Source organism: Eupeodes corollae, chromosome 2 (assembly GCF_945859685.1).
Source record: "Eupeodes corollae chromosome 2, idEupCoro1.1, whole genome shotgun sequence".
Taxonomy (NCBI): domain Eukaryota; kingdom Metazoa; phylum Arthropoda; class Insecta; order Diptera; family Syrphidae; genus Eupeodes; species Eupeodes corollae.
The window spans coordinates 91805281-91827160 of NC_079148.1; the positions used below are offsets into that span (position 1 = coordinate 91805281).

Consider the following 21880-nt stretch of genomic DNA (forward strand, 5'->3'; position numbering starts at 1 on the left):
AGTAACTGAAACTAAATAAAATTTTTCTTAAAATCATAGAAGCATTTAAAAACAAATTTGGCGGGGAATAAGTGAAACAAAAATTACTAAAAGTGTCAAATATGTAGTCTCGCTTACTGTTCCATAACCTTTGCGCTTCTTCTATTTCTTCAGAAGTGTGTGGGAATATGATCCAATCAGTTGCATGATATAGATTTAGATATCGTTGATTGGATGACACCAATTTCTCCACCAACACCGTTTTGAAATCCAGGATCTCCTACATAACGCAAAAAAAACCTCTTTTTTTAATGAGCCAAAGCACAACCGCATGATTGCAGGATTGGGACCAAAAACTCTTATGTCAATAATTGCACACCTGTTTCACATCTATACAACTTTCGAGATATTCACAGTTTGTGAGATCGATCTTATGCAATCGAGCGTTTGCTCATTCTTTTGAATATCAAAACTAGAACTTCTCATCTCTACACTTTGAGTTCGAACTCACAGCTTGAGATCGACCTGTCTTTTTTTTTGCATACCACTCTAAGAAAGTTCTCAGAAAAGTTAGTAAAGAGCTTAAACTCATCTTTTTGCATACATGACCCAATATGCATATAGAATGAAACAACAAGATATAACTCAAAATTAAATTTTTAGTACTTTTTAATATTTTGTTTACAAAATAATAATTTGTTTTCAAAAAAAGTTTGAAGTCAATAATTTTTTGTTGTTAATTCGAAAATCAATTTTTAACAGTTCTTAGTTGTTTTTTGAAGATTTTCGTTTTTTTCCAAAAAGTATATAAACGTCAACAAGAATATTTTGTACAAAATCTCCTTTGAGGGTCGAAAATTATTTTATTATTTTTGCAAAGTTTTTGTATTCCAAAAAAAACTGTCGATTGAATTTTATTGAAATCATTGCAAGGAATATTTTGTATAAAACGAAGAATTTTTAAGGAACCAACATTCCCGAGATATTTTAGTCAAAAATTAATTTTAAAAAGTTAAACAGTGGACTCTCAATTGATTTATTTTTAAATTATCAAAAATTAAGAAATTTCCTTTATTCCCATAAGCCAATATCTTTATTTGTGCCAAGATTTTAGAGTCGAAAATCAATGTTGTATTTTGTAATGTAATTTAATTGTATTTTTTTCTTTTTTAATTTTTGAAAAAGTGTCAATTCGTTTGTTTTCTAAAAATCTTACTAGATGCTTAAAACGTTATTCTTCGTTATTTAAAACTATTTTGTAATGAATATAATTTTGTTATTTGACTTCTTTAAATTATACTAAATTACTACTCGTATAATATACAATTTAATTGAAGTTGCTAGCATTATTAGTTCCTGAGATATTTATGGTCAACCAAAATGTTTACTTTTTTTAAAACACTCATTCATTTTTTTTTGTTAAAAGTCTAAAAGAACAAAATGGGTTTAAAGTCAATATCTCTACTGGTTCTTGAGATAGGGACGGCGAAAAATGGTATACCGAACGTCCGAACATCCAAACGTACGTACACACGCACATACAGACATCTCTCTAAAAATCTCTGATTAGATTAAAGGGATCTTGAAACGTCGAAAAATCTCAAAATTTCTAATTCGACATACCGGACGGATTGCAATAACTTTCTATGGCAGATTAAAAATATGAAAAACAACACTCTTAGTTAATAAACATAATTTAATGACTTAAAAACACAAATATTTTTTCTTTTATTTAAAATAAAATAGCTTACATTATACCTAAAGCACCTTTTTCATGTTTTTTTTTTCTTCTTTTTTTTCTTTAAAATATTTATAACTTCATTATTATAGTCTTTACTCCCAATAGGTTGCGGACATTTTCGTTGTATCTAATGAGGACGACCTTTGAGTGACAAATATTAATTTTCTCGCCGGCACATAAAAGCTGAAGACATGTCGCTCTTTCTAAAAACTCACACATCTTCAATTCTCTCAGGAAAGTTCGGCTTACAAGAGATGGTGATACGGACGGGAAGATCTTAAATTAAAAAAGAAAAAATTATTTAATTATTGTTTTGGCAATATATATTCTGTTTATGTGAATGTTCTACGATTAGTTGATAGTTAAAAAATGCTCATAAATGTTTTTTAAGAAATCATCCTACCTTATGTAACAATGTATCTTTCGATTTCACTTTAAGCAAGCTACACAAATCACTCAATAGGACCCATTTTTCCATTCCTTCATCTTTAAGTAAATAGAGCGGAGGTAAAGGCGAATCAGCTTCTTCAAACTCGAAAAGTTCTCCTTCAGCATTAGCAGCATCATATAAGAACTCAAAATCACAAAATATATTTTTTATACTCGGATTTTGGTTGCATATTGAAAGTAGTTCTTTTCCGTCTCTTTTCCATTCATTATTTTGAAAATAACGAAAATCTCTCCGAAAGTTGTGCCTCTTTTGTAGGCTTCCTTCCGAAATGTCTAATGAGGATATATCGCTAAAGACATTGCAACCATTTTCGTTTTCATCTATAATAAAAAAAATATACAAAATTAAAATTTGTATTATGACAAAGACGCACAATCACGTAAAATTGTTTAGATATCGCCGTTTAAAATAAGGTTAAACCAAATATACGAATATTAAGTCCACGTAAATTCTAAGAGTTTTCTTTACTTTTATAAAAACTTAAACAAACGCGATTAAAACCTAAGTGAGATACAAAATACACCTTTATCCATGTACTGGATTAAAAGTACAAGGTCCGGCAAAAAAACCTCCCGTATTTTTAGACGTTTATATTTAAAGCTATTTATAGAGAAAATGCAATTCCTGGTATAATTAGATAGAGGTCTATGTGATGTTTTAAGTAATCATAATGGCGTGGCACGGTGAGCATCGCGCATTTGTCATTTGAGGAATATATCCGTAATGGTGGTTTTGCAGAGCTGTTTGTGAAGACATTCTTCAAAACATTCCCGTTGGTGTTTTAATTTCGTCTAAAGAGGCCCATTTCCATTTATCGGGAACTGTAAATAAACAAAATTTCCGATACTGGGCAACAGAAAACCTCAAGAAATTCATCAACGACCACTTCACAGCCCTTATGTGACAGTTTGGTGTGATGTTGCTAAATTTGGTGTGTCAGGACCGTATTTTTTCGAAGGAAATGGGCTAAAAGTTACGGTTAATGCGGATCGCTACTGTCACATGATTGAGACCTTCCTCCAACCAAACTTAAATCAGTTTACTAAGAATCACAAAGAAGTCTGGTTCCAACAAGATGTATATGGGAGATCTTTTGACGGACCCTGTATTATGGATAAAAATCTGTATGTATTAAATTTTGCCTTATGCATCTGAGGAGGTGCAGTAAGTTGGGTCTTTAAATAAAACAACGACCCCAAGCTTACCACAAACTAGCCAAGAAAAATGTTTCTAGATAGCAAAGTTGGTAACATAGAGTGGTCCGCACAGTCGTCAGACTTAAACAAAATTGATATTTTTTAGGCTGACATAAGGCCAGATTTGTCTTGATTAAGTTAATAAACTCTTCCGAGAATTGAATAATAATACTTGTTTTCTAACAAAATATTTGCGACTTCAGAAGGATTTCGTCTATTATTAAATAAATCCTTTTATAAGGACTAGATTTTCACACCGCATCTAATCTCAAGAAAAATAGCTAGTGCTCAAATGCATGCACTACTCAGGGACTAATTCTAGTGACCCTTAATAAATTAGTAATATGTTTTCAAGTTTATTTATATTTATGTATATTTATTCTTCTTCAACTACAACTGTTTGTCTACAATCACCCCAGTGAATCAAGTCATTATCAGTTCCTGTTAAAAGAGCCCTTTGTGATCTTGATATTGATAAGAAATTAGGTCCTGATGGGATTAAAACTCTTTTAGAACCAATAACGCGAATTTTTATCAATTTGGTAATTCCTGATCTAGATTCTAGAACAAGAGTGCTAATAGCGTAAGAAGAAAATACCAAAACGAAAATTCGATTTTTTGAGTTTTTAGTACAGCTTGTTTCCTGTAAGTCAGTAAGAAGGATTTTATGGAGAAGAGATAGTTCCAATTGCGAAGAAGAAAGAGAGACAGGATTCGTCTTTCGGATTGAATCCACTCAAAGTGTGTTAAATTAAAATCACCTAGATGTAAAGTATTGGTGTCCGAGCAGGACAAACTGATAAGAAATTCTTATGCCAAGTATAGTTCGCTATAAAGAGACTCTGAACTTTCTGGAGCAATATAAACGTTTAAAATGAAAATAGTCTTTGTCTTTACCATAAACTTTACACGGAATAGTTTAATTGATAGTTCAAACGGAAAAGATACAGAAAACGAGAAATATGTATTTTTTACCGCTTTGAGAACACCTCAACCTAAATCCTTTGCATTACCAACATGTCGATCCTCTGTAAACTTCGAACTCTTGACTGAAAAGTTCTGTGTCGGAAAAGCGTGAATTAAGCCAAGTTTCTATCAAAATGAATACTTCGTGTGGAAATGATTGGGAGTTAAGGAAAATGTCATACTACGAAGTCCCTTAGGTTTTGGTAGACGAGGGCGAGCCTGTTAGGTTTGTTGACTTGGATTTCAAAGAAACACCTCGTTTTTGACTTTTTGTTAATTCTTTGACCAAAATCTCTAAGGGCCATATATTTGTATTGCAAATGGAATCGAAGAACCTAGGATTCGTTACTGTTTTGAAAGAGTCAACAAAGCTATTTGGTTTACTGATTTTAGTACACTAAATGGATGAGCTACAAGGTATGTTCTTGTTAGATACTAAGTGCGAAGTTATATCTTCTGGCGTTGTTACTGGGTCTAGAAGAGATATACAAATAATTTTTGGTTTGGAAACTGCTTTGATAGGGATGGAATTTTTTATTTACGGAGTCGCTACTAGGAGCTGAATTTGAGTCAGAAAGTTGAGGTATATGCGGGTTTCCGGTGGGATCTGTAAGTATTGGGGTGATTTTGACATTTGTAGAATTTGTATATAACATAACAGAAGGCAACTTCATTTAAAAAACGAAATCACTTTGTAGTTATTTAAGAAAACTGCGACTCAGGTGGTACACTTAGATGACCTCAAATAACTAAACGACTATCCATATAGTTTTGTTTAATCAAATTGACGGGAAGGAGTATGATGATTGAGGTTATGGTGTTATCGGGCTATCGTAAAAAAATATGTCGTGCTGTTTTCAACAAAAGAAATGGTTTTTCTTAGTTAGTTCAACATCCAGATGTCAACATCCACTTTTGTTTGCCCAGTCCTACGCCACAGTTCATCCTTAGATATGGTTTGTGGCCACCGCATGTTCAGGATGTAACGCGGTTGACAAAAATTTCCATGTTTCGCAGGCATATAGTAGCACGGATTTTACGTTGGACTCAAACAACTTTAACTTGGTACGGAGCGCTATTTTCCTGGAGTTCCACACTTTAGAAAGCATTCCGAATGCACTACGGGCTTTATTTATTCAATTTGTGACATCCAGGTCCGTTCCACCATCGAGTGCCAAATAGCTTCCCAGATAGTTGAACTGGGTGACCTTTTCTACTGCCACTTGTCTCACAATAACCTGTTGTTGTTGGTCTCGGCTGGTGTGCATTAACTTAGTCTTACTGGCATTAATCCTTAAGCCAGCAATCTCCCCATTTTGTTGAAGAGAGCGGCACATTTGGCTGAGGTCTCCACTTCTGTTTGCCATTAAGCATATGTCGTCAGCATAGTCCAAATGGCGTAATGTTTCTTTCAAGCGCCATTGGATACCCAGTCTCGGTGACAATACATCACCCTCTCTCACTCCCTGTCGCACTTCAAATGCAATGGAAAGCTGTCCATTGTGCAAAACGCAACACCTTGCGTTGTTGTAAGACTCTTTTACTATAGCAACAATTTTATCAGAATTGCCTCTAGCAACAAGCAATCTCCAGATAACATCACAACTAACGCGATCGAAGGGCTTTTCAAAATCGACGAACATGAGGTAAAGCGGCGATTGGTACTCCGACGATTGTTCAAGAATAATTTGCAAGGTGTTAATGTGGTCGACACATGATCGACCACTGCGAAATCCCGCTTGATGCCTCTTGAGCGTAGACTCGATCTTAGATTTTATCCTCTCTAGAACGATGGTTGCCATTAACTTAGGAAATACCGACAGAATGGTGATTCCCCGCCAGTTATTGCAGTTCTTAATATCACCTTTTTTTGGTAGCTTGACGATTACCCCGTCCTTACATTCCCTGGGAAAGGTTTCGTTTCCCCAAACAGACTTAACAAGTGGCAAAAAAGATACCGGCAGCCAAGTTGGGATCCACTTTGAGGAATGCGGCAGGTATGCCATCCATGGAAAAGTCAAATAAAAATATAAAAATCATAGATTTAAAGACGCGCGACTATTGAAAATTTACTTAAAACAAAATTAGCTAAAATTCAAATTTGTTGCAAATCCTGTTTCAAATTTAAAAAAACGAAACAGATGTGATATAAAAAAAATCTTAAACATTTTAATATGAAAAAACTAATATTTTGTTTACCATTTCCATTCCAGGGACCTTGAAAACTCCAAGTCTTTCTTTTCTCTTCGCTAACTTGAATATCCTTCAAATGTGTTGAAATTAAACTGCTAACTTTAGGATCCGAAGCCAACATTAGAGGAGTTTGTCCTGTTAAATTAAATGCAATTTTAAACAAATGAAACTAAAATCCATAAATACAAAATCTTACCTGAGTAAGTTTCTAATAGTGGGTCGGCTCCATAGGACAATAACATTCGCACAATTTCAATATGTCCATTTTCACTCGCCTCATGTATCGGCCTGATACCCGAATGAGCACTTTCAGAATGATTAGCCCCATACTGTAATAAGACCCTAGCAATATCTAAGTTGCCATTAACGCATGCATCATGAAGAGGAGTATATCCGGCATTGTCCTTGTGATCAGGATGTAGGCCCATTCTTTCCAGACAATAGACAATCACGTCTATATATCCGAGTGTAGCTGCTTTGTGTAAGGCACTTTGTCCCACGCCCTTATTCAATACCCATTTTTGAATTTCCTTCAAAATATCAGATTCACTTCTAAATGAAAAGTTTTCTTCAGTCGTACTCTTTCTTCTTTTGAAACGCGAGTAATTCCGTAAGGCACATGTATTAGCCCTCTTCTTTTTTCTCAAATAATCAAAACCCGAGCTTATTCTACGCTTGTATATTCTTCTCTTTCTTTTCCTATTCGATTTATTTAAATTATTATTGCATTGATTATCATCTTTTACCTTTTCAGGTTCCTTAATTTTATTGCTACACGTAAATTTGTTTGCATCCTCCTCCTGCTTTTCACTATTTTTGCATTCATCTTTTTTTTGTAAATCAAATTCGGCCGCACATTGACTCAGTTTTTGGAAATATTTAATGCACTGATCATTGTAAGATCTGTCGTAAATATCTTCAAGATTATTTATGTGCGGAGGTGCCGATGACGGTCGTTCGTCCCCTCTAAACACTTCCCGAATGGTTTCCTTACTGAGTTGCATTTTATGCTCCCTTCTTGTTCGGGACGGTATAACTTTAGTTTCGAAAACATTTCGCTTCTCCTGGAGGCAATTATTATTATTCTCATTCAAAATTGGTTGATGTCGATCGCTATTTGACTTCGGAAAATTGAATTGTTGTATTTTCGACTTAAAATTAGATACGTGTTGCCGCTCATTTTTCATATATTTTTGAGTAAACTTATTGTGTTGATGGTGGTGTTTCGCTTTCACAACTCTGGAGTGAAGAACATCAATAATTGATTTAGGTACATTATCCTTATTATTACATTCTGAACTATTGGTGGACTCTCCGTTTTTGCTGGTTGTTGTTGTTACTTTTTGATCCATATCCGAATCGTCTATGCATTTGGAAATTTTCTGTACGCATTTGCTTTTAATTGTAATGAGATTTGGTGGAATTTTGAGTGCTCGTTTATATCTGTATACCTCCAAAAAGATCTTTTCAGTGTTGCTCGGCAGTTCACTTTCAGATTTATTTTCAAAGCGACGTTTTGATTTGTTGTTTTTGAACACTGAATCCTTTTGGCTTTGAAGTGCTTGGGTTCTCAAACGCGTTTTAATAGTATTCGAATTTTGGGAGTTAGTTTTTGAAGCCTTTTCACCTTTTGGCGGTCTTCCTCGAGAAAATGAATACCTATTAACTGTACTTCTCAATGCTGGCTGTGTTTCACTTGTCGACACGGGCAATTGTAAGTCAGGAGACTTACATTTTGTTGTACTATCTATCTTTCTATTTTCAGGGCTGCGACTATCTTCTTCAAGATCGCAAGGCTGTTCCGTTGCCTCATCACTCAGCTTGAGAATTCTGGACACATATTTTTCTCTTTTCAAACGCACAACCGATACTTTAGTAAGATCAAAGAGTCGTGTTGCTTTCTTAATTGGAGTTTTTAGATTATTTGTTGGTGAGCAATCGGGTGAACTAGTTTGATTGTCAGGAGACGAATCTTTGTTTACGTTTTCCGAAACATTTTCTACCACAGGCGTACATCTTTCTTCCAAGTCGCATTTGATGGTCGAAGTATTTACTGAATCTGTTTCGCTATTTCTTTGTTCAGGCATCACAGAATTGACCACGTTATCTATCACTTCGGTTTCTACAGGATCGGTAACAGCAACCATTGTTTGAGAACTCAAAGGATCAGATACACTACTTGTTGTTTCGGTATTCACAGAATTGCTACAGTTACCCATTAATTGAGTATGCGGAGAGTTGTTAACACTTTCGATTGGATCGGTGTCTCCATTTTTCACTTGTTCGACTGGCAGTTTTGGTTTGTCTGTTTTAACTCGTTTTATTGATCTTTTAGGGCTTCTATTTGAACTACATAACGATTCGTTTTCAGAATCGCTTTGAACATTTGGCATTGAAGGCTGCTGCAATACTTTTGAAGATACGAGTTTAGGGGGAGTTTTCTCAAAGCATTGATCCAGTTGGTTTAAAAACTTATCACATGTTGTATTCCAAGCACATAAATCTAAACTAGTTTTTAACTCTACATTTTTAGATTGCACATCGGTACCTTCATCTTGAAAAACGAAACCTTTTAACTCAGCTTTTGTACGTATTCTTGATGCAAAAGAAGCTGTAGAAATATCCTGTTTCAATTCCATTAGATTTACTGATTCGGGTTCGGGTTGGATTTGGATTTGGGGTTGGAGTTCGAGTATTGGTTCATGCTCTTCTACAGATTCTAGTTCAGGTTTAAATTCACAATTTAGTGCAGGCTTTAGATCAGGTTTAATTTCAGGTTTCAACTCTGATTCTAGTTCTAGTTCTGGCTCAGGTTCAGGTTTGATAATGGTATGGTCAAACACAGAACTTATATCGTTACCATTCGATGATTTTAATTGCACATTTTTGATCACGCTAGTTTGATTACTATACTCGGCTTCAAATTTAAGAGGATCAGCAATTAAGCTTGCACAGAAGGAACTTTTTAAACATTTCTTTTTAATTAAATACTTGCTGTCATCAAAATGCTGAACCGGATAGGGCCTTTTTCGGTTAATGTCCAGTTCACTGTCACTTAATTTGTCAACTAAGTGATTATTATTAACGTTTGCACTCACTACAGGATTAGGGCCTTGTATAAATACATTTTGTTCTAACTTACAATCCATTGGGGGCGGCCTTCTTGAATTAGAATTAAATCGTATCACCGAATTGGGATTTGATTGCAATCTACTTGAATGCATATTATTGCTCATGAAGTCCTGTTTTTCCAAAAAGTTTGGTTCAAAGTTATATTTTGGAGGGCATCCTTGTTCAGTGATCACACCACCTTCGTATACTCTTTTTTTATCAATATCGGGTTCGGTTTTTATGGTTTTGATTGATAAATCTAAAGGGGACGCAATATTAGGTCTTTTACAAGCTGAACCCTCATCATTCGGATATTGAATGAACAAATGATGGTTTACGTGTCCTTTCTCATACATATTAGATTTTTCAATTTTCTGACAAATATTATCATTGTTTCTTTTCGACGACTGAATTGCAATATTTCTAGATGGGAAGTTACAAGTTGGCAGTTTTTTATAATTCAACGTTCTTTTGATTATTTGCATATTTAAGTCATTTTCCGATATTGAACTTCTCAAAGCATTTGCGTTGTTAATTAATTCACGATAGTTAGGTTTCTTTTTTTCATTCGAAATTTGTTTCGGAGGAGCTATACATGACTTCCCATTCCCATAGCCATTTTGTAATGAGTTCTTTTGGAATTCCATGCATTGAAATTCACTTGGTCCAGCGCGATGGGGACTACTTTCAATTGTGGCCCCCAAGTCAGACATTCTATAAATGTTTTTACTCTCCACTTTGATTATACTGTCGCCGTTATATTGATGTATTGACAGCAATTGGTTACGTACGAAATCGTTTTTTGGGCTTGGGTCTTGTACGTAGTTCATACTCGAATAAGGCTTTCTTCTTTTTTGATATGACTCACTGCCATAGGAAACCATGTCATTTTCATAATTGCATATCTCTGTGATGACGGGTTGCTGTTCATATTGCTTGGGTACATTTAACATAACCGGTCTATCAGAAGTCTCAAAATGCATTAACGGAATGTGGGAGTTATCGATAACTTTGATACCAATAAGATTTTTGTTATTTATTAAAAAACTTTCTCGGTTTTCTGGAATTTTATACTCTAAACTAATATTTGATATTTCTTTTTGATTGTGGTGTGTGTGATTTCTGTGTGGTTGGACTATTTGTCTGTTGTCTCCTCGATGACTCGATGTCTGTTCCATATTGACAAACTTATCAACAGTGAAGAATGGTGGACTTACATAAAGATTATTGCACGGAGATGTGGATACTGGTTTCGACACGTCAAGCGACGAATTTATCCCTGAATTATGGTTCAAGATTTTATTTTCAGTTTTGTATTCATTTTTTACATAATCATGTTTTTTATTATCAACTTCGAGTATATTAACTGCCAAACGATCATTGTAGGGAGGCAAGTTGTGAACATAAGCATTATTTTCCTTTACGCAATGTGGATTAGTGTTCAAATAACAATAATTGTTGTCATTTGTGGTTTTCTGAAATTCCCAGTGTCGTCTGCTTAAGTGCTCACCCCACATCATTTCTGATTAAGTGTTTTCTTTAAATGAATTTTTATAGTAAATGTTTTCTTAAATTCATATCAATTTTTCCTTATATTTATTTGTACTTTTTTAAAAGAAAACAAAAGAAAATGATTCTGTTTTGAACTTTTAGAATTAATTATTCAGCTCAAATGAGTGGGAAGTTGTTTCGATACATTTCAATAAAACGAAACAATTTTCATTTTGAAGAAATTTAAATTTTTTTTGTAATTGCACTTGATCCCTAAAAAGAAACAAAGAAATTTTAATTTAAAAAAATATTAATAATAAAAAAATTAGTGAAGAAAAACTAAATTTTATGAATTAAATATAATAAATGATTATAAATGAATAAGAACATTTAAGAAAGATGAATTTAAAAAATAATCAATGTTGCATAACTCAAACTAGCCTAAATTCATATACATTATTTAAAGAGTGGCTCAAAAGATACAAGACAAATAAACAGTTATTAATCTTTTGATTGCAATTATTTTATTAAATCATAAAGTATATACGATAGGGTTATTTATCGAATAACAATTGGCATTGGACTGTGCAAGCACACTCGTTTTTCGCAATTTTCTATGACAATTCTGCATAGAAGGTCGTGATTTTGTTGAAATAAACCTGCGGTTTTGATTAACTGCGTAAGATGAAATCTTAGTAGCCTTGACGTGATAGTTAGTGCGTAGGACTGTCATACCAGAGGTCTTGGGTTCAAACCCTGCCTGTGAATTGAAAAATACTCCAAGAGTAATTGTTGTCATGAAAAGTGCTTTCTCAAATAGGCCTTTTGGAATCGGCTTAAAATGAAAGTCACTAGGTCCTAGTTCTCAACGGACACTTGCGCCACCTAATTTATTTATTTGAAAGACAAAATCTAATGGCTGAAACACAAACACGCTTCAGCTTCGGCTTCGCCTAGCGTTTACGAGTTCAGCCATAGGAATTCAATGCAAGCTATCACAAGAAACTTCAACATCACGTTTCATTTGACAATCGTAAGGAAATAACGTAATAACGTAATGTTAACCGGAAGCTCTAGTTCAAATTTGCTGAAGATTTGCTTTGTCCGACAGCTCAATAGCTGTAAAAAAGTAAACAAACAAAAGTCATTTGCTTTTGGAGGGATTCCCATTGGCTATTATAGGCTGTGTAAGGAACTCCCACGATAAATTTAATTTTTTCGATTTCAAAACTCATATTTTGTTTTATTTTGAGAATAAATGACAGCTGCTAAAGACAGAATTGCCATTTTAGAAATGTCATATTTAAAGTGTCATTCAAAGCCACCTCGAAGCAGGCCCAACGTAACGCAGACCAAGCCGAAGCTGAAGCGTGTTTGTGTTTCAGGCATAAATAAAAGACAAAAGTGCCATTTTAGAAATATCATATTTTAAGTGTCATTCAAAGCAACCTCGAAGCAGGCCCAACGTAACGCAGACCAAGCCGAAGCTGAAGCGTGTTTGTGTTTCAGCCATAAATCACACGATCTAAGAGGCTAGTTTTGATCACCGAAACGAGATAGTACAAGATCTGACAATGTATCATGTAGTAATTGAAAACTAAATATTGGCCACATCCAACATCTTATCATTTCGCATCTTGGAGAAAGCCAATAGCACAGTCCCAGATATGCAATTGAATAAGCTCCCCATCCTGACGTATAATGCGAATTCATTGTACAGCTTGGAAAGAAGGACATCATTCAACATATTTATGAAGAACAACAAGCCGGATATCGCCCTCATCAGTGAAACAAACGTAGCCCGCAGGAACAACATCGATGTCGTCGGATACAACATCTTCCGACAGGATAAATCCCAGAGACGTAGAGGAACAGCCATCTTCGTGAGGGACAATATATCCTACAGAAGCAGCGATGTTATCATCTCAGGGCTTTATACCAGCGAAGCCACTGCAGTCAGAATAGAGTTGGGACAAGGTGAGTCCCTCACAATTATAAGCATTTAATTCAAATGCGGCTCCACTAACGAATTGGGAATCCTCAACAATGTTCTGAAGCGCACTACTCACGGACTCATTGGAGGCGATTTCAACGCACGTCACCAGCTATGGTAGGATACAAGTATCAGTATCGTAGGAAAAGCTAAAGTGGACTGGTTGGACGATCATGCTGAGAAACATTCTTTGTTGGTAGTGTCGCAGCCAAAGCCAAGATTCTCTAGAACTCCATCAAATCTTGATTTCTTTCTTTCAAGTTCAAATTTTGTTTTGTCATTCTAGACATCTTCAATTTTACGTGTTCAACTGTCCCAAGCGATACTCCTGTCCATAAAGCTCAGCCAACCAGCCACTTTAGCAGCGAGACCTCAAGCAGACTTCAACGACTACAAGAAATTAAATTTCGAGAGATTGTAGCTGGACATCGAAAGAAACCCGGTGCTTCCACCAGCGAATCAAAACCTTCAAGACAATGAAATTGATGAGACTGTCGAGTTCATGGATCGACCATTGCAATCTCGATGCCCAAAAAATCCACAGGACAACGAAGGACAGATACCAACACCTCCCGGAGTATGTTCAAAACCTATACTCTCACCAACAAAGGCTGAGAAAGCGCCTTCAGAGAATCCATCAGAGGGAACTCAACAGGGTGAACCCCGAATACCAGACTATCAAGAGCGAACTGAAATGTGTAAAACTCCATCTGACACCTCAACGACATATCCTTCAAGAAGAGATTGAGGGAGATAAAACCTGGCCCAAATGCCTTCAAGGCAATCAAGCGCCTCATCGGTAGGAGAAAACCACTGCCGGAAGTCATGATGAGCAACAACACCGAGCTACAGTAATGAATGACAAAGTTCTTTTGGCAAACACTTTGAACATAGTTTCACTCCAAAACCATCAACGGACCAAGCCTTCCTGAACGAATAAAAACCTCCATTCAGTTGACTTAACAGCCAAACATTGTAGTCCAATTTGGCAACAACTGCAAAGCCGATGAACCAGCTAATACCCATAAATTCTTCAATCCTGAGGAGAAAGCTGAGATCATTAACAACTTGAAGCCGAAGAAGTCAACTGGAATGGACGGGATTTCCAACTATATCCTGAAAAGAATTCCCCAAGTTTTTATGATAATCTTGACTATTATCATAAATAACTGTATTAACAACGGCTATTTTCCAAAAAAGTGGAAGGCAGACAAAGTAGTGGCAATTCCGAAGAAAGGCAGCACCAAAATGATCCCCAAATACAGGCCAGTCTCACTCCTCAACAACATCAGCAAAATTCTGGAAGAAGTCATATTAAGGAGGCTGAAAAAATTCTATCATCATCCCCGACACGCAGTTTGTATTCCGACAAGCTCACTCAACGATCCATCCACTTCTAAAGTTTCAATCTGACGTTACCGCCGCTCTCAATAGCCACCGAGCCACAGTTGTATGCTTTCTGGATTTCGAGAAGGCTTTCGACAGCGTATGATTTGAGGCCCTAATCCATAAGCTCGGAATTTTTAATATCCCACAGCCAATAATAAAAAAATTGTTTTCTTTTCTTTCTTTCAGAAACTTCTTCGTAGAAATCGATAGTTGCAAGTCAACGATTAGAAACGTAAAGGCTGGAGTCGACCAAGGATCAAAACTTGGACCGTTCCTCTACAGCCTGATGACATCCGACCAGCCATTGCCAACGGATTGTGAGAACCTACTGTTTGCAGATGACCCACTCACCTATTCGTCCTCCATGTTTCCTACAATCGCAGCCCGAAGAGTAGAAGCACACATAAGCAGACTCTACGAGTACTACCAGAAGTGGGGAATAAGGATAAACACTTCCAAATCAACTGGTGTGGTTCCGGAGACCCGTCACCAACAACAGCAGCTATAGATCAGCGGCAGTGGCCCGAAACCTTGTTCTGGCGTTTCCGAATGGATCAAGGATTAAAGCCAAGAGAAACGCCAAATACCTGGGCTTCAACCCACACTCTAAGGCTGTGATAACGAAAGCCAACATCGCACTCCATCGAGTTTATCCTCTGTTAAAAAAGATAACAGGATTAAGTAAATCAACGAAACTGTTGATACACAAACAGCTGCTAAGACCAGTTATCACGTATAGTTTTCCGATATGGTGCACCATATCAAAAACTGCAATGGAAAAACTTAAAGTCTTCGAGAGGATATGCAATGGTCTACAATTCGACCGTCAACGACAGAAGCACTATAGCAATCGAAGAGTCTACAAAGAAGCTGACATCAAGCCATTTGACCACTTCCTTGCACAGGCAGCACGGAAGATAATCACCAAAGTCGTCAGACACCCTAACCAATTAATAAGAAGGATGACCAATCAGGAACGACACCCGGACCCGAGATACCGTTGTGGTGTGGATATCTCTGACAAACTCCCCACTGACGACGACGGCGTCTCCTTTTATGCTGGCCTGAAATCATACTACCGCGGCTGAACGCCGCCACACCCAACCAACCTCCATCAGGACAACTGGGACTAAACAAAACCTCGACAACGACACTCTTTTTTTAGCCATCGACTTCATGTTAAACATACATATGTTAAAATTTGTAATGTATAAAGTTAGGCCCAATTTGTGCACACAAATGTTTTAATTTAAGTTATTGTTTAATATTATTATTAATAAACTAAAGTGTAAAAAAAATACAAGTTTCAAAGTTATGCTATTAAAAATGTTTAGATTATTTAGTACAGCTACTTAGGACTCTAATTTAATTCTTCTATGATGACAAGTCTAATTACCAGCGCAACTATCTAAGGGCACTCATAAATCTGTGTTACTCATAAAACGATTAAATGTGTACAAAAGTGCAGTTAGGGTAAAATAGTAATGAACTTTAAAATGGTTAAGGAAACTTTTGTCGAAAGTTGCGCTGTAGAAATTATTAATTGTATTGCATTGGAATTGTCTTCAAAAAGGTGAAAGTTTTGATTCTTTATGAACGGTGAATAGAAATATTTTAATTTATAAACTTAATATTTTGTTGTTAGGGTAATTTGAATGGTAAGGTTGACCCATTTCTATCTTCCTAACGAAAAGTTTAGTCTAGTTTATTTATTTCATCAATTGAGTCATAATATTACACTTATAGACTACGAAATCATACAATTTTGTACATGTAAATAATTTATTAAAAAAATATAAACTTAACATATTTATAAAGTTGTCTCTAGTATAGTGAAAGTTAAAATCACAATCTTTGAAGATAACATTTATTTCTCTCACACAGCGGATCATAGGTTCGACACGACGGAGCATACAAATTAATTAAATTTAGCAAAACCAAGCAATTAATGCGATAAGGTAATATATCCCTCATAAAGATAATCGATTACATCTTGCTTCAACTCTTAAGCCTAGTACATACTTCCTCGTGAAGTGAACGTTCGCCAGTGGAGAAAGTGAACTTTTGACATTGCTCACTGGTACACACTTGTGAGTACACGTTGTGAACAAATGTCAAAGCTTCACCAACAGTTCCCGTACATTTTGCACGTGAATTGCCCGTGAACGAAAACTCTCCACTTTGTTCTCCACTCTGCTTCACGAGCAAGTTCACGGGTGAACCAAAAACAGAAATGTGTATGGGTTCACGAGATGGTTCACAAGTATGTACTAGGCTTTAAGAGTATGCAAGCCAATAAGATGGCATCTTGTTTGATAATGGGGCATATACAAAAAGATGAGTTCAAGCTATTTACTCAATTTTCTGAGAATTTCTTAGAGTGGTATGCAAAAAAATGCAGAGACCGAAATCGATCTCAATGTGCGACTTCGAACTCAAAGTGTTGAGATCGATTTCTGGACGTTAGCACTATTTAAGAAAGTTCTAGTTTTGATATGCAAAAAGATGAGCGAACGCTTGAATGCATGGGATCGATCTCACAAATTGTTGAGGATGGGTTTTCTCTTACTCAGTTGGTAAACAATATAAAAATAGTAGATGTCCAATTGGTGAAGATCTCGAAAGTTGTATAGATTTAGTGAAACAGGTGTGCAAGTATTAACAGATGAGTTTTTGGGCCCAACCCTGCAAACACGCGGTAGTGCTTTGGCGCATCAGTAAACATGTGGATTTTTCTGCGTTATGTGGAAGATCCTGGAATTCAAAACGGTGTTGTTGAAGAAATTGGTTTTAATCAATCAACGATATCTATGGTGGTACAGCAAGTTGCAACAAAAATTGCAACCCGTGCAACTGATTGGATCATAATCCCACACACTTCTGAAGAAATAGAAGAAGCGCAAAGGTTATGGGGGACTACGTCAATCGCAAAGAATTCTACTCAATAAATGTACAGGATACGTACAACGAGGATGAAAAATTTACAAGGATTGAAGTTAGCAAACTCTTTTTATTAGGCATTAGGCCAGGATCAGTCCACGACTTTCCGTACTTTAAAAAATAGTTCCTTATTTAATCATATGAACAATTATTCTTCAACAATATTACTGGGCGATGAAGGGTATGGCAAAACGCTTTGGTTAATGGCAGCAGTTAAACAAACAAGTAACGATGCCGAACATAAATTTAATAGAAAAATGTTTCAGACAAATAAAGCAACGTTTTCTGATTTTGCAATATAAAGTTCGAGTAAAGGAAGACACAATTCCATCCTTAATCAGTTCTTGTTTTGTCCTACATAACTTTGCAAATTAGTTAAATGAAAGCAACTTTATGGATTCAAGCAATCGCTCCATGCAAATTAACGATTCAAATGATGATCGAACTCTAACGACTTCAGCTTGTATTCGAAGTGTCGGACAACAACGTAGAGTAGAAATTTCTACTGTTTTAACTAGTGCAAGTGCATACAAACAGCTTTGAGATCGTTCTCATATCATTGAGTCAGAACTATATGAAAATGTTATGTAAAATGCATTCCATACTAAAATACAATAATCAAGAACTAACTAACATATACAACATACTCGTACAATGATTTTGGTGTGTAAGAATCTTTTAAATCCTTCGAGTTACGAATCACAAACGATAACATTGAATTATTATTATTAGCTTTATTTACTATATATATATATATATGATGATTAAACTTTAAATAAGACTCAAAAACAACCCCAAGACCTTTCTTAATACAAAATCTTTCTCTTATTATCAATAAAATACTCAGACAAAAACGGAGATAAACGACGAGTGGAGGAAAAACTTTGGCATTTAGAAAAATTTAGAATCAGTTTAATTTTTGGCACTATTCCGCAGTCTATTGAGTTTTTCTTGTAACTGAAAAAAATCAAAAGGATATGTAGCACATGAACATATGTTTACAAGATGGCTTCCTTGAGGAACTCTAGATGTAATTTTTCTTGATTTAGAAATTGTTAAATCAATTTTAACATATTGAGTACGCAATATTAGATATGAACTTAACCAATCAAGATGCGTTCATTACACCAAACATTTGTTCTCTAGAGAGGACACTATGTTGAAAGTAGAGCCTTCGAATTTCTTGTAGTATCTTGTAGTTATGAAAAGGTAAAATATCGTCACGGTCATTTCTGTTACAAAAATTGCAAAGGAGAGGTAGATCTGACCGATGCGGAATATAATTCAAGTTCAATATTTTAACCCTTCCTCTATAAATTGTACCTACATATATTCTACTTATAGCTCTCGCAGAAAGTCTATTATTGAAATAATTTGTTGCATTAGTATTTAAGGAGTGGCTTAGATTTCTACAGGGTGCGCCAGAGAAACTTACTTATTTGAAAGGTCAATAAAAATACTTATTTGAAAGGTCAATAAAAAAAAGTACTTCAGTTAATGTTTAAATTTTTTTTTTATTTGAGAATACAATATCCCAATTTTTTTTGTATGCAGTCTTAAAAATGACATCCGATAAATGGCGACTCCCATTGCGCAACACTGATGAAGTCGATTTTTGAAATTCGTATCCACTCTTCGCAGCATATCAATCGGTATGTTGGCAATGGCGTCGCGAATGTTCTTCTTGAGGTGTGCTATGCTCCGTGGTCGATCGACATAAACCAGGGATTTCAAATAATCCCATAAAAAGAAATCGCATGGAGTCAAATCTGGAGAGCGTGCCGGCCATTGGAGATCGCCTCTGAGAGAGAGAGGGAAATGTTGTCGCAACAAATTCATTGAGTCTGTGTGTGCTGTTGCTCCATCTTGCTGAAACCACACGTTCATTTCTTCGAGTCTTGGAAGAAAAAAATCCTCGATAATGTTCCTGTAACAAGCTCCATCACGGTAACTGCGCGTTCGTTTTCTTCAAAAAAATAAGGACCAATTATTACCATTACCAACATCGCACACCAGACAGTAACTCGCTCACAATTAAGTGGCTTCTGGTGAAGCTCACGCGGATTTACACCACACCAATAACGCATGTTTTGCTTGTTGACGCAGCCGGAAATGTGGAAGTGAGCCTCGTCGCTGAAAAAAAAAACGACCGCGTCTTCAAGCAGGTTGTAAATCAGCATTTCACATGCATTTTGACGGGCAACAAAATCGCGTTCAGTTAATTCCTGCACAACACCCAATTTATAGGGATGAAATTGAAGGTCTTTATGGAGAATTCGTCGAACAGGGTGACAGAAATTCCCATAGCAGCTTTGTGTTTGCGAGCCGAACGCCGAGGACTGACTGCCTCACTCTTTCGATATTTTCCAGAGTTCTGATGGTCCGTTGAAGTCCATTTCTGGGTTTAGCGACAATTCCACACTCCCGAAATGAGTTAACCCACGACAGAATCGAATTACGGCCAGGAACGAGTCTGTGAGGAGGAATTTCAAAGCGAACGCGGAAGGCACGTTGGGTAGCAACAAGTGAGCGACCGTTAGAAAAGAAGCTCTCAACTGCGAAGGCCCGCTGCTCTCTGGACTAGAGCATGATGGCAAATGACTGGAGGGGAAACAAACTTGGGAATTTCCCCCTACAGATGCGCCCCTCTTGCCCGTCTACCCTCCCAACTCACCGCGCGGGAATTTTTTCAAATAAGTAAGTTTCTCTGGCGCACCCTGTATAAATTTCTCATGACGATGATGATTCCCTATTTAGATGTTGAAGATATATATGTATTTTATCTATGTTAAAGTCAATCAGTTAAAGAGAATCATTATGCAACCGGGCAAGTTGAGCCCATTCCTTAAATGGAGATGCTTCTGTTCGCAATAGACGTGTTCATGATAGATGTGTGAAGATTCAAACTTGGTTTACTCATCACTCTTGTTAGAAAATCTGCATTCAATTTCAAATTTTTAACATAAATCGGCGCAATTCCACGCTCAACATGAGTCGAACTAGGTAACCAAAATAATCTTTTGAAAACGAGGCGTTGCATCAAATCAAATTCTTAATAAAAGGTGTGACCAAAAACTTGAATACCGTAAGATAAGCAAGTGTTAATGATTGCTTGGAAAACTCGGTCGGCCTCAAATACCATTATCTTTATTTTCTCTGAGTTTAATTTAAGGTCCCATATATTGCAGTACGTTTGGACCCTGTATGATTTACTTTGTTAAAATCTGTATAAACAACATCCATTTGATAGCCTTTTTCAATATTATTTAAAATAAAGTTAGAAAAAAAAGTTAAATTAGTACAAGCCGACCTGCGAGGTACAAATCCATGTTGATTTGGAGATATTAGACGAGATTTAGGTTTTAGGTTTTTAGGTTTAAAAACTCATTTATTTCTTATAATAAGTTAGATACATCAAGTTCAATAAGACTAAAATGTAAATAAAAAAAAATTGAAATAAGTAGTGGCATTGTTTTTTAGTATTCCATATAGTACAGTGAGAAATTGCCAAAAAACGATCCGCAGTAGTCCGGTTTTTATATTTGACAGTTGATACAATTGAATATTTCCCAGAATAATTTATCAAAAAATTCCAAAAAGAAATAACGAAATTGAGACCAGAGGGGGGTGGAATCGTTTAAGTTGATTTTTGATAGTTGACTACCAAAATCAAGAACGTCTGTGTAATGTGACAGTGGATTTAAAAGTTTTAACCAAACAATTTGACATAAAATAAAAACTTCAGGAAGGGGTTTGTTCGTACAATACTACATTAACATGTGGTGTTGAAGCGAGCTTGAAGCGCGCCTAAATTCTTTATATATGTACCTGAATCGAGATGAAATGAGCTTGAGTCGATTCAAAATTTGTGAAGAAAAATCTGTGTGGAGGAGTAGGTTTTACAGATAATGCATTATGGTCTGTTTATTTGCATGTTTGTGTACAAAAAATATAGTTTTGGTTTAATCAAATTAAAAAAACAAAATGGACATGGAGTAGGTAGCATATTCTTATATACACTTGTGGTCATACAATTAAGTCATTTTTATAGAATGAAATCAACAAATCCATATATTCAATACAAATTACAACAAAAACAAAATTTATTCAAATTCTAAATATTTATAATAACAATAATAAAAAAAAACGAACAAAAATAAATTCCATTATAACAATAGTCACTTCTTTAACAAAAAATTAATAATTAATAAAATAAGTGTGGCCATATAATTAAGTCACCCGAAAAAAATAAGAAAAATATGAAGAAAAAAAAATTTTTTTATAATTTTTTTTTAAGCGCACCGTTAATATTTTGTAGGATAGCCTTTCTGGTTTGATACCGCGGATATTCTCCTTGGCATGGAGTCCACCAAACCTTTGCATTGCTCTACGCTAATATTTTTCCACTCTTCCTGCAAAATACTCCAGAG

The 21880-nt window shown here is 35.7% G+C and overlaps 1 protein-coding gene across 3 annotated transcripts in view; it reads right to left on the reverse strand.

Annotated features, from left to right (window-relative positions):
* Window positions 1–1655: 1655 nt before the first annotated feature.
* Window positions 1656–21880, reverse strand: part of LOC129944391 (uncharacterized) — a 28506-nt gene continuing 8281 nt past the window's right edge. For all 3 annotated transcript variants that reach the window (XM_056053774.1, XM_056053773.1, XM_056053775.1), the window contains exons 2-5: window positions 6723–11401; window positions 6533–6661; window positions 2124–2491; window positions 1656–1996 (exon numbers count right to left, since the gene is read on the reverse strand). In XM_056053774.1, the coding sequence (XP_055909749.1) occupies window positions 1790–1996; window positions 2124–2491; window positions 6533–6661; window positions 6723–11157 (5139 nt within the window). In that variant the 5' untranslated portion in view covers window positions 11158–11401 and the 3' untranslated portion in view covers window positions 1656–1789. The remainder of the gene's footprint in view (window positions 1997–2123; window positions 2492–6532; window positions 6662–6722; window positions 11402–21880) is intronic.